Source organism: Urocitellus parryii, chromosome 6 (assembly GCF_045843805.1).
Source record: "Urocitellus parryii isolate mUroPar1 chromosome 6, mUroPar1.hap1, whole genome shotgun sequence".
NCBI classification, from domain to species: Eukaryota; Metazoa; Chordata; class Mammalia; order Rodentia; family Sciuridae; genus Urocitellus; species Urocitellus parryii.
In genome coordinates, this window is record NC_135536.1 from 97,792,898 (window position 1) to 97,807,273 (window position 14,376).

The window sequence follows — 14,376 nt, forward strand, 5'->3', positions numbered from 1 at the left end:
CACATGTGCAGAATATGTAAATGTAGCCATGGGTAAATGTTCAGGGAATTAAGGAAATAGACGGTACTTCACTTGCTTTCAATATTGGGATAAATACTCATTGCCCATTCAGCAATGATTCCTTCAAAGCTACCTTTGAAGCTGAGGCATGAACATGTGACCCATTGCTGGTAGGTAAGACCAGAGAAGTCTGAGGAAGTTTTTCTTGTAAAAGTTGACAATTGAGAAAGTACCCTTCTTTCCTTCCTGTCTTATTTCATGGAGACAGACAATTGGCACTGTAGAGGCCATCTTGAGACTTTGAAGGCTTTAGAACAAAGGATTTCATGCTGGAGCAGCCAGAAAGAAACGTGGAAAGAGCCTGGATTCTTCATTTCAACATTGAGCTGCTAAACCCTAGAACCTTGTTATTGAGATAATAAACATCCTTACTGGTTGAATCCTTGCTGCTTTAAGAATATTCTATGGATAAGCAGTGTCAGCATCATCTGGGAGGTTATGGTTAGGAATGCAGAATCTCCCACCCCACTTCAGACCTGCTGTGTCAGAATTTGCACTTTAATCAGTCACCAGGTTACTGCAGTGCACATTAATGCTTGGGAGGCACAAATTTAAACTACTTTTAATTGAGCATTCTGTTAATATTCACTTAATTCAGCCCTACTAATCCAAACACATTTTGGATTGACCAAATGCCATTTTTTTTTAAGTGCCTACCATATGTGAGGCACTGGGTTTGATTTTGATAATCCGAAAGACTTGAAGATGTGGAGTTGCAAAAAATCATTATTCTCACTATAACTTAATAGTCACATGTGGGAGATGCCCAGCACAGATAACCTTCTTAGTGTCCATTGATGCTTAGAGGCACAGTGATCAAGAGTTTCAGAATACCACTCAGAACATATGGGAATTTCTTTGTAAGTAGAAATTAAATTTCTAGAGTCTTGATTGCTTCTACCATTCCTCAAGTGACTATGGCAATTTGTTGCTTAAGAACAAGACATTGGGGCTGGGGTTGTGGCTCAGCAGTAGAGCGCTCACCTAGCACGTGTGAGGCCCTGGGTTTGATCCTCAGCACCACATAAAAATAAACAAACAAAATAAAGGTATTGTGTCCAACTACAACTAAAAAAAAATAAATTAAAAAAAAAAAACCTAGACATTGGATTTTTTTAAAAGTATTGTGGGTTTTGCTTATTCATTTATTTATTGAGTCAGTATTTATAAAGCAACTCATAATTACTCTAAAAAGAGCCCATTTTTATTTCCTCAGGTGGGAAAATTTCTGTTATCTTTTCTTTCTAAGGTATTGTTCTGGAAATTCAATAAATCTGCATAAAAAATGAAACAATCACTGGATGTTAATCTTGACTTTTCCTTCAACTTTGGTTGTGTATACTTTTAATAATGTTTGTTGGAAGAAAGGTAAAATGGTAATGAGTTAAATAACTATAGTAGTGAAATTAATAAAATGTTTTTATTTTACAGGAAAAATATTTATCCCCAAACAGAAACCTGTACAGACTTTGACAGAGGAAAGTGTATCTGTTGATCCAGAATTAGAAGAAGCTTTGATGAGTGCTTCTGATACAGAATTGTGTGACCTTGCAGGTATCCCTAAAACAAATTTATGAATGAGTACCTGGGATGGGGAGAGACCAAAGGATGCACCAGTATCCATCCTACAAATGCTTGCTTTGCCTAACAACCTGCTAAAGATGAGTAACCATATATTTGGCTTTGTATTTCACACAGCAATCTGACATGCAGGTTTCTTTAAGTATTCTCAATAGTGAAGTGTTTACACTAAAAGGATTTATTTTATATTTGACACTTCTATGTTGCCGTACTTGAAAGTTTTGATAAAAATCTTTCATCACCGTGTGCTGGGCTAGAAGCTGTCCTATCTGAAAACTGAAAGAGTCTTCAAGGGTCGATTGCTGCCCCATTTTATCAGAAGACCAAGAGATAGGTCACTGGAAAGCAAGTGGATCAGTCAGTTCTGAATTTTACTTGCCACTTTGCTAACTTTTCTAAAGTGTATATGGAGCACTGCAAACTCTCTTATTATTTTCATCATTGTCTTATATAGACGAGTGAAATCTCTGCCATTTTTCTCAACAGAAAAATGTGACACATGGGTAGATCTTAGTACCAAATAACCCCAAGAACTAACATGTTTGAAAGTAGTAATGATGGTTCTTTGGGAAGGACCTTGGAAGAGGAAAGTTGAAGTGTGGTGTCACAGAGCATGCGCTATATTCCTTGAGGGACTGAGGACTGGTGGATTTGTAGATGTACATTTATAAGAGTGAAATGGGTCAGGGGCATACTGAAACTTCTGCCTTATTTGTACAAAAAGGCATCAAACATTAAACTTATTTCCTGAGGGATGCTACTTTATTCTTTGAGAATTTAATAGTATTCTAATCTTAGCTAGAATGCAAATGTAACTTAAATGACATGAATTTAACAAATATAAAAATAGCAGAGGGACTGAGGTTGCAGCTCAGTGGTAGAGTGCATGCCTACCATGTGTGAGGCACTGGGTTTGATTCTCAGCATCACATATAAATAAAAGTAAAGGTCCATTGACAACTTAAAAAAATTAAAAAATAGCAGAGATAAGTTGAAACCTGTCTTTATTAGCATTATGTTCCTCGAAACCTTATTGAGATAAATCGATCAATTTTCTTTTTTAGCCACCAGATGGAGCTAAGCACTGGTTTACCTTAAATATGGTTAGGCTGACTTCAGCTGTGAATCTGAATTTTAAAGTGTGGGGTAATCTTAAATTCAGAAATCGGAAGGAAAATAACAAGGGTATTTGTGAGGATGAGATTGTAGGTGATTTTTAATCACATTATCTCCTCTTTTACTATAAAATTTGTGTTTAGTTAGTAAAAAAGTATCTGGAGCATGTTAAAATTATTGATAACAATTTTTGGTTGCAAGCCAGGTACATTGGTGCAAACCTATAGTTCCACCTACTTGGGAGACTGAGGCAGGAGAATCACTTGAACCCGAGACTAGCCTGGACAACAGAGCAGGACTCTGTCTTGAGATGGGAGGGGAGTTTAAAGCAGATGGAAATAAAGCCTAATTCTCTTTTCCTATATTTACAGCTATTCTTGGGATGCATAATTTGATAACAAATACACAATTTTGTGATATAGTGGGAAGTAGTAATGGTGTTGATAAAGGACATTTTTCAAGTGAGTACTTAAAATATTTTGTGAATTCCAATCCTTTACTAAATATATTGTTTTCTTCATGTATTAGTCTTAGTATTTATATACCAAATACTGTATATATGTACTTGAAATAAAATTTCAGTTTGATGATATTGACAAAGAAAGCCATTGAAAATAAAGTAATAAATACTTTTTGCTTAATTTGTTAGCAAATGTACTAGGAACTGCTGTTATCTCAGTAAATAATATTAACAGTAAGCAATATAAAACTTAGTATGCAAGACCCTGGAATCAATCCCCAGAACCTCAAAAAAAAAAAAACTAGTTAGACTTAGTTTTTATTGACATGTTGTCATTGTTATTGCTGATTTCTTAGAAATTCAAAGCAGTTCAAAGAACCTATGTTATAAAATCAGATTCAGGAGAAACCACAAAAGTATTCAGCCCCTAAGCCTTTCAGTCTGGCTTGAAATATTAAATGGCTTTTTAAAACATTTTTTTAATAAATATATATTTTTTTAATTTAAAAAATACATTGTTAAAGTGTTTTTAAATTCTTAAGGCAAAACATGATTTGTAGCACGTTTAAATAGTGTATAAGGATAAGAAGTAAAAATATCTCCACCACAGTCATTGTGCCCACTACTCCTCCACTACCATCCTGTTAACAATTTGATATATAACCTTCTAGACTTTACTGTTTATACAAATCTATATATGTTATATATAATATAAATTGTTTGGGGGGAGTTGTTTGAATTTTTTTAAAGTGATATATTATAAATATTCCTTGCACCTTACAGTAATAATGCTATTGGCTAATTTTTTTTTCAGTGTTTTCTGTGGCCATGTTTTTTTGGGCACAGTTTCTGAATGTGGATTATTCTCAATCCTTACAACAGTTCTGTGAAATAAGTATTATTATTATTGTTGTTGTTATTATCTTTAATTTGCCTGTGAGGGAGCTAGGATTCAGAATGAAGACTTAAGGAGCCTCACTGTCACACACAATCAGCAGTTTTAACACATGCTGTGGAGTAAATCACTCAGCAATGTACTATGTTTCCTGGTTAGCATATATAGATATACCTCATTCAGACATCTTCACAACATTGTTTTATATAATATGGCCATCCTCCCCAGTTTAAATTTAACTTTTTCTTTAAGAAATGTTTTAATATACATAAAAAAAGAATAATGTATTCATCTCCTAGTTTCAGCTGTATTTTAACATTTTGCCAACCTTGTTTCATCTACCTTCTGCCTCACTTCCAACTTAATCCACTTTTTTTTTTCTTAAGTATTTTAAAGCCAATCCTGTTCACTTGTGTTACTTCATCTGTAAATATTTTCCATATGTGTCTCAAAGAAGTCTTTTTTTTTTTTTTTGCGGGGGGAAGGGTACCAGGGATTGAACTCAGGGGCACTCTGAGTCACATCCCCAGCCCTATGTTTGTATTTTATTTAGAGACAAGGTCTCACTGAGTTGCTTAGCACCTCCCTGTGGCTGAGGCTGGCTTTGATCCTCCAGTCTCAGCCCCAACAAGCCTAGCCAAGTCATTTCTTTTTAACAGCCACATGCCATTGTTAAACTTAAAAATGAATAATTTTTCCATATCTCCAAAATCCATTGCAAGTCCAGATTTTCCATGTTCTTTCAAAAATGTCATTTCATGCTTGGTTTAAATCATGATCCAAATAAGGGTTACACAATGCATTTGGTTATTTGATTTTCCAGTCTCTCTTAATTTCTTAACAGTTCTCCTCAACTGGCTCTTCCCCCCACCCCACTTTTTCATGTCATTTATTTCTTGAAGAAACTGGGTTTCATTCAAGTAAAAATGTCTACACCCTGGATTCAGCTGATTGCAACCCCATGATGTTACTTTTCGTGTCTCCTTTGTTTCTGTTCAGTCTAGTGGCTTGATCAGATTCAGCTGCAGGGCTTTGTTTTGTTTTTTTAAGAATGCCTCACAGTTGGTGATTGAATCACATTAAGAAGCTTATCATGTAAGCTTATGATGGCATATGCATGTAATCCCAGCCGCTGGGAGGCTGAGGCAGGAGGATCACAAGTTCAAAACTAGCCTCAGCAGCCTCAGGAAGGCCTTAAGCAACTTAGTGAAACTCTGTCTCTAAATGAAAAATAAAAAGAGCTGGGGATTGGCTCAGTGGTTAAGCCTCCCTGTTTTCAATCCTTTGTACCAAAAAAGAAAGAAACAGCAGTAGCAGCTTATCGAGACTGATCCTCATCTTTGGGGAACTTGTTAAGATTGATCAGTAGATTCAGATGTTGGTAATCAGATCATCTGTGTAAAGCTCCTTATTTACCTAATGATTTCAGCATCCCATTGGCCAGATCCCTTGTTTCATTAAGGGGCAGGGCTCTTTAAATATACATATTCTGTTGAATGGGAAAAGAAATCCTTTGATTTTATAAAATATAGAACACACTAGGGGCTGGGGATGTGGCTCGGGCGGTGGCGCGCTCGCCTGGCATGCGTGCGACCCGGGTTCGATCCTCAGCACCACATACCAACAAAGATGTTGTGTCCGCCGAGAACTAAAAAATAAATAAAATTCTCTCTCTCTCTCTCCTCTCTCACTCTCTCTTTAAAAAAAATAAAATAAAAAAAATAAACCTATGCTTTGTATATTTAAAAAAAATATATATATAGAACACACTAAATTTTCCATTCAGTGAGAAAGAACTTCCCCATCTCCCTTGATTTGCTATCTTGAAGAAGACTGTCTTGATGAATTTAAATGAGAAAGAGCCTGCTCTTCCCTTGGTGTTTGTATTTAATAATATCTTATTTCAACTTTATATGTATATGTCAACACATAAAGGTTCTTTTAGGAATTATGGAGAAGGGACTCTTAAATCTATTCTGTTAAGTATGTGTGTGTGCATGTGTGAAAGAGAGAGACGGGTGTGTGTTACCAAGTAACTGTGTGAATCCATTCTCAATCCGTCAACTTTTGCTCTTTTCATTGTTTACCACAGATGTAGTGAAAGGTGAAAAGATTCTTCCAGCATTTGATGAGCCACCAAATCCAACCAACGTTGAAGAGAGTTTAAAGAGAATTAAAGAAAACGATGCTCATCTTGTTGAAGTTAATTTGAATAACATAAAGGTAAGTGTGTTAAGCAGACAATAAAGTTGTTTTGTATTGCTTTGAATTAGTTGAACCTAGGATAACAGTGGGGTAATTTTGATATAGTAGTCTGATTCTACTTTAAGGTAAAGTTTTTGCTCATGAGCATGTAGTAATATAGGTTCCTTCAAATTTTGGAAATTAAAGTATTATAGAATAGTGTTTTTTACTTACTTTTAAAAGAGTTTATTATATAAAGTGTACGCCCTAAAAACTCTCTAAATCTCTCTGACCTTTAAAGTATTGCCTTCTTTGAAGAACTTCAGTCTTTGGGGTTTTGTTTGTTTTGTGGCACTGGTCATTGAACCCAGGCCCTTTTTCGTAGGAGGCAAAAGCTCTACCTTTGAGCTAGTCCCCAGCTCTGTTATTGTTTTTTAAATTAGTTTCTTTTTGTTGTTTGTTTGTTTGTTTGTTTTTGAACTGGTGATTGAACTCAGGGGCACTTGACCACTGAGCCACATCCCCAGCACTAGTTTGTATTTTGTTTAGAGACAGAGTCTCACTGAGTTGCTTAGCACCTTGCTTTTGCTGAGGCTGGCTTTGAACTTGCAGTCCTCCTGCCTCAGCCTCCCGAGCTTCTGGTATTACACGCATGCGCCACCACATCTTGCCAAATTAAATTTTTTTAAGGTGTTGTTTGTATGTGGTAAAATTCTCCCTTTTAGTATACAGTTCTGAGTTTTGACAAATATACACAGTTGTATGACCATTGCCAAAGTAAAGATATAAAACATGTCTGTTACCCCAGAAGTTCCTCATACCCCTTTGTAGTCATTCTCTTCCCCACAACTCACCCCTGACAACCACCAGTCTATTTTCTTTCTCCATAATTCTGCATTTTCCAGAATGTCATGTAAAAAGAATCATACAGAATGTAGCCTTTTGAGTCTGGCTTTCTCATTTGGCGTAATGTATTTGAGATTTGCCTGTTGTTGCAGGTATCAGGATTTTGTTCCTTTATTGCTGAGTATCGTTCCATCCTGTGGATATGCTACAGTGTGTTTATCCATATTGGTTGCTTCTAATTGGGGATGATTACATATAAAACTACAGTACAAGTTCTCATGTGAACATATGTTTTTATTTCTCTTGGGTAAATAATCTAGAAATGGGTTTTCTGAGATTTTATTGGTTTTTAAACAATGCAACTCTTCCTTGGAGTAAGGAAAGAAGAAATGAGTTAGGAGGAAAGAAGGTCTTGGAGAAAATCGGTATCCTTAGTGATCACTAATTGTCTGGGTTTTTTTTTTTTTTTTTTAATTCACTCCCTGTATCTCTTTGTTTCTAAGTAAAGATTAATGATCTGAAGACTGCAAGACTATAGGGACTTGGCATCTTGATTGCCCACCAGAGCAATCAGTGCTTTCCATATTTTCCTCCTTTAGGTAGTATAGGGTTAATCTCTCCTAAATCTGTAAACTAAGCAACTGAGAATAGTATGTCATCTACCTCAGGAATCATACTCAGTGGAGGCAGACTTCACATCTCTCTTCTTAGAGAAAAGTGGTTCCATTTTAGACAATCAGGGGTTGGTTTCATATACTAAAACAATTAAAAGTAGAATGGTGAGTTTCTTTTAACTGAAGTGCTAGAGAAATAGTGGTATGTTTCTGCAAATGCACCAATATAGAGAAGTCACATAGATTTTGAGAACATTGCTATTTTTCATTTATAAACTTGTTATTATAATTTCTGAGTATCTTTTAAAACAGAAAGTAAGTACAAGTATATTTAATTAATGGACTGAATTTAAAAACTAAAATGAAATATGTTACATGTTACTGTCTTTCAAGAATATCCCAATTCCAACCCTAAAAGACTTTGCAAAGGCTTTGGAAACCAATACACATGTGAAATATTTCAGTCTTGCAGCCACCCGAAGCAATGATCCTGTTGCTGTTGTAAGTACACTACTATTAAGAATATTGAAATAATGCATGCATACCTGGATATGTTACAATGAGGTCAAACTGATTTTTTATAAACAAGATTTAGTCCCTTTTTTCAGTTGATGTTTAAGCTCACTATTAGGCAATTCATTATTTACTACCTTTTTGTGTTTATTTTTTCCTGCATTTCTTTTTTTTTTTTTTTTTAAGAGAGAGATTTTTTTTTTAATTTTCAGTGGACACAACATCTTTATTTGTATGTGGTGCTGAGGATCGAACCCAGGGCCCTGCGCATGCTAGGCGAGCGTACTACCGCTTGAGCCACATCCCCAGCCCTTTCCTGCATTTCTTTCTATGAACTTTTTAAACATAAATGGGGATTGGGGTATAACTCAGTGGTAGAGTGCTTGCTTGATGTATGCAAAGCTCTGGGTTTGATCCCCAGCACTGTGAAAACAAAAACATAAATGGAATTATGCAATATATACTGTTCTGTAACATGATTTTTCACTCAACATTTATCTTAGAGATCTTTTCATATCAGCACATAAAAACCTAATATATTCTTTTAACATCTGCAGAGGATTTCATATATGGTTCTGTAGTTTTAGACTTTTGTAGTTTTTTTTTTTTCTCTGTGGAAATGATCATGTGGCTTTTGTTCTTTATTAATATGATAAATTAATACTAATGATTTTTGTATGTTAAGTCAGCCTTGCATTCCTGAGATAAATCCCTGGTCATGGTATGAACCTTTTCCTTCACTTTGCTTTGGGAATTTCACTCCCTTCGGTTCTCTTCTAACCTCACCACGTGATTTCAGCTCCCTACACAAGGTTCCTCCTCATCTCCCCAACCTTTAAACATTGGAATTGGTCCAGGCCTTCATCCTTCTTTTCTCTGTCTGCACCTTCCTAGGTGATCTCATTCCATTTCATCCATGTATGTTAACTATGTATGCTGATGACTCCCAGTGTTACTATCTCCAGTTTGTACCTCTCTCCTGAACTCCTTACATATTCTCACCTTCCTACTCAACAGCTTTACTTGGATATTTAATAGACACCTACATCAAACTCCCAAACCAAACTCCTGACTCACAATCTTTTCTACTTAAATAGCAACTTTGATCTATTTCTCAGGCAAAACAAAAGAATCATCTTTGACATCCCTTTCTGACAGCCTTAAAAACACATTCAGTACCATCTTTAAAATGTTTCTAGAATCCAACCAATTTCTTTTATTTAATTAATTATTTATTTTATTTGGTGCTAGGGATTTAACCTAGGGGTATTTTACCACTGAGCTACATCCCTAGCCTTTTTTTTTTTTTTTTTTTTTTTTGGTATTAGGGATTGAATACAGGATCACTCGACCACTGAGCATCCCTGGCCCTGTTTTGTATTTTATTAGAGACAGGGTCTCACTGAGTTACTTAGTGCCTTGCTAAATTGCTGAGGCTAGCTTTGAACCCGTGATCCTCCAGCCTTCACCTCCTGAGCCTCTGGGATTATAGGTGTGAGCCACCGTGCCTGGCCCCAGACTTTTTTTTTTTTTTTTTAGTTATAGGTGGACACAATATCTTTTTTATTTTATGTGGTGCTGAGGATCAGACCCAGTGCCTCATACATGCTAGGAGAAGCGCTCTACCTCTGAACCACAACCCTAGCCTCTATTTTTTTTTATTTTTGAAACAGGGTCTTGCTATTGCTTAGGGCCTTGCCAAGTTGCTGAGGCTGGAAGTGGTTGGATTCTAGCCGGCCTGGTGGCACACATCTGCAATCCCTCCAAAATTGCTGCTGTTACAAACATGCACCTCCATGTTTAGCTAGACTCTAACCGCTTCTTAACCATTTTCATTAATTACTATGCCCTAATCCAAGCCACCATCTTCTCTCACTGAGACTCCTGCAGGAGCCTCCTAATGAGCTACCTTCTGTCTTACCCACTGGAAAGTCAATTTTTTACACAGCATCAGAATTTGATGATTTTACTTGAGTTAGATCATTACATATGTATGTACATATATTATTATGTGTATATGTATCAGATTATTATATGTATAGATCATTATGTGTTTATATATAAGGGATTGAACTCGGGGTCAATCCCCGAGACACACACACACACACACACACACACACACACACACATAAACACTGAGCAGAATGACTAGCATTGCCTCATATCATGAGAGAAATTTAATGGAAGCAGAGTAAAGACAGTATTCCTTGAGGAGTTTAATATTTAGTTAGTTCTTTCTTCTCTATAGTCTTAGCTCTTTCAGTTCTAGTTATCCGTGATCTTTTCTGGTCTTCTGCCTTGGAAATTAATTTAGCCTATAATTTCTTCTCAGTTTGGCTTCACAGTGATTCAGCTGCAGCAGGACCCAGCTGCAGTAAGAGAAGATGAAATTATTTCTACACAGAAACTGAGAGAAAGCTTTGGAAACTTAGGAGAAAGAAGCATGAAATAACATATAAATAAACATGAGAATGTGAATAGGAGTAGAAAATTACATGTGACCAAAAAAACCTAAAGATTATAACAGGGTACATGTGACAAGTAGAAAACATGTGAAACCTCTACAATATTGTGTCAGGTTGAAACAATCTAAAGAGAAACATTAAGGCAGTTATGTTAATTTATGTATTTATTTATGGAATGTGCAGCATGTAATAGGTGCTATCAAATTTTAATCTCCAAATATTTTCTTGAATTTCTAGGCTTTTGCAGATATGCTGAAAGTAAACAAAACTTTGAAGAGCTTAAATATGGAGTCCAACTTCATTACAGGAGCTGGGGTTCTGGCACTGATTGATGGTTTAAGAGATAATGAAACCCTGGCAGAGCTTAAAATTGACAATCAGGTCAGTGTTGTGCAATAGCTAGAGCCCACACTGTGTAGGGCTTGGGACCTGGGCAGGGAAAGCATGGGGTGGGAGAGGTGGGGGGAAGGGGGACTAAAGGGGATGAGAGGACATTTGGAGCACCCAGAATATTGACTTAATGTATATAAAGATGTGTACCAAGCAACTTTCCCTGAGTCATTTTAAGAGAATTGAGATGGCTGCTTATTTTGAACTGAAAGGGCTCATACATGTGACAGTCTGTTCTCCATTTTTTTTTTTTTTTTTTTTAGCTCTCTGGTAGCAAGATCAACATTGTAGATTTTTATGTTTATAATGGGTCACAATCTCAAACACATAGTAGACTAATAGAATAGGTTAAATGAAAGAACAGTGCCAGACATGGTGGCACATACCTTATAATCCCAGCTACTCAGCAGACTGAGGCAGGAGGATCATGAGTTCAAGGCTAACCTCAGCAACTTAGACCCCATTTCAAAATGAAAAAAATAAAATAAAAACTGGGAATGTCGCTCAGTGGTAGAGCGGGTTCAGTCCACAGTACTGTTAAAAAACAAAACAAAACTTCCAATATCTAGTTACCCTGAGGGCATAGTCTGTCTGGCTAAGTAAGTACAGTCGTGGTACTTAACATAATGCTGGGGTCACCCACATCCAGACGAACTTTTAAAGAGGCAGAGAGAATTATACATGTTAGAAATGCTTCCATCCAGGGTGGTTACTAATTTTTTTTAATTTGAAAAATAACTGTCCAAAAAAGAAAACCCATACCTATGAGCAATCACTCACATTCATTGCTTCTACCAGTGCTTGGAAACTGGTAATAAAGTTTCAGTGAAATTATGTAATATATGACTTTCTGTGACTATTTTTTTTGACCTACCATCATAATGTTCTGAAGGTTCATCCATGCTATAGCATGTATCAGTACTCCTTTCCTTTTGATGGGTGAATAATATTCTATTATCCTTGAAGTGTTTTTATTTTTTTTAGTTAATAAAAACAATGCCACTATGACCATTCATGTAAAAATTTTTGTGTAAACTTGAGTTTCATTTCTTTTGGGCACATACCTAGGAGTAGAATTGATTCATAGTATGGTTATTCTGTTTAAATTCTTGAGCAGTTGCCAAGTGGTTTTCCATGACATCTGTAGAATTTTATATTCCTACCAAAAATGCAGAGGGGACCCTCAGTTTTTCCCATATTCTTCTTGCTGTTGTCTTTTTTTTTTTTTTTTTTTTTAACAGGGTCATGCTATGTTGCCCAGGTTTGTCTCAAACTTCTGGGAGCTTTAAGTAGTCCTCCTGCCTCAGCCTCCTTTGTACCTGGGACTATAGGTGCATAGCACCACACCATGTGCTTATCCTTTTTTTCCCCATCATTCTCTTCTTCATGGACATGAGGTGGTGTCTCATTATGGAATGCACTTTTTTTTTTTATGTCTGTATGATCATGTATTGATCTTTTAAAATTTTGTTTCTTACTGGGTGTAGTGGTGCATGCTCGTAATCCAATATTCAGGAGACTTGAGGCAGGAGAATCATAAGTTTGAGGCAAGCTATGGCAATTTAGACCCTGTCTCAGAATAAAAAAATAAAAATTCGGGCTGGAGGTATACTGAAAAAAAAAACTTTTTTTTTTGTTTTGTTTCTATGTTCATTGTAGGAATTGGAAAATTTAAAGAGACCAGCTATTAACATGTGTTTGAATATCTTAGTCTTGATTTACTTGAGAAAAATTTTGACCTAGTTTCTTAATACTAATATTCATTTCTAATTCTTCCAGAGGCAACAGTTGGGAACAGCTGTAGAATTGGAAATAGCCAAGATGCTTGAGGAAAATGCAAATATCCTTAAATTTGGGTATCAGTTTACACAGCAAGGACCCCGAACCAGGGCAGCTAATGCTATAACAAAAAACAACGACTTAGGTAAGACATTTGAAGTGTCAAATCAAGTTTCTGAATTATATTATTGAGCTAATAGATTGGGGGACCATCTATTTTACTTCCAAAATAAATTTTGACAGAGAAATTACTGGTTCTTTGTTTCTAAAATCTACACAGTCCTTTTTGTACTGATTGAGTTAAAGTTTGGCTAGGTTATGGTGATCATTGTGTTGGTGATAAGCCAATTTTCTGTGACAGATATTTTATAGCTTTAAGGAAATTTTCTATAAAACAAATATTTTGTTCTCATTTACAAATATTTCAGTACAGTCAAGGTTCTTGTCCTTTTTACAGAACAGATCCAGATGGAAATTCAGTTTTAGATGATGAAATAAAGAGTTGTTATAGTTTTACCCCAAGCTGTAAAGTCACTGATACATAAATGCTGCACTTGGTGGTCTCCAGAACATGACACCATTTGTTTTCCCACTTCACACAGCTAGAACAGCAGTCTCCCTTTCTTTCATGTTTCTGTTGAGCTGCTAAGGCTTGTGACTTATGTTTGAAATAAACTTTCCAGCCACAGCTGAATTAAAGAATATGTTGCTCAAAATTTTGTTTGTACATGTTTCCAAAAAGTGACTCTTCTTTTAAGTTATGATATGTGGTATTAAAGTATTTTAAAAGATGCATTTTAGAAAGAATTAAAATAGACTTCTCAAAAGGAGTTAATATTTCAAAGTGATGTAGTTTTGTTAAACTTCAGCCATATTCGAGTTTGCTGCCTTTTAAAGTTTCTGGAGCAAAAAAAAATACAGTTCCATTTCTTTAATCCAGATCACCAAGAAAAGCAAGAACATTTGGGCTGGGGTTGTGGCTCAGCAGTAGAGCGCTTGCCTACCACATGCAAGGCTCTAGGTTCGATCCTCAGCACCACATAAAAATAAATAAATAAATAAATAAATAAATAAATAAATGTAGGTATTTTGTCCAACTGCAATTAAAAAATAAATACATTTTTTTAAAAAATAAAAACATTCAAACCCTTCTGTCCTTTGTATTTCCTATAGGAAATTTTGGCCACTCGGATTTTTTAAAAAATGGCTTTGTTTTGGTGGATTGTCAATTCTAGATGTAGTTTGCAAACTCATACTAAAATTGTTTTAGTATTGGTTCACAAGTTTCCATTTTTTTCTCCAGGTATTTAATTTGATTTTGCTAGAGCAGTGTAGTCTGGCTGAACTTCATAAATAATTGAAGACCTTTAAAAACATGCAGATTTTCGGCTTTCCTTCTTTTAGGGAAGTAAAGGACTTGGTCATTCAGGTGCTTAATAACTATTCCAACTGATTGTGTAATAGTTCACATTA

At 35.7% G+C, this 14,376-nt stretch overlaps 1 protein-coding gene across 3 annotated transcripts in view; it reads left to right on the forward strand.

Annotated features, from left to right (window-relative positions):
• Tmod3 (tropomodulin 3) overlaps positions 1–14,376 on the forward strand; it is a 76,564-nt gene that overhangs the window by 55,838 nt on the left and 6,350 nt on the right. For all 3 annotated transcript variants that reach the window (XR_003301128.1, XM_026392584.1, XM_026392592.2), the window contains exons 4-9: positions 1,492–1,614; positions 3,129–3,218; positions 6,205–6,335; positions 8,150–8,257; positions 10,972–11,115; positions 12,904–13,048. Coding sequence is in view for 2 of the 3 variants with exons in the window: in XM_026392584.1 (XP_026248369.1) it covers positions 1,492–1,614; positions 3,129–3,218; positions 6,205–6,335; positions 8,150–8,257; positions 10,972–11,115; positions 12,904–13,048 (741 nt within the window). In the remaining variant the exon portion in view is untranslated. The remainder of the gene's footprint in view (positions 1–1,491; positions 1,615–3,128; positions 3,219–6,204; positions 6,336–8,149; positions 8,258–10,971; positions 11,116–12,903; positions 13,049–14,376) is intronic.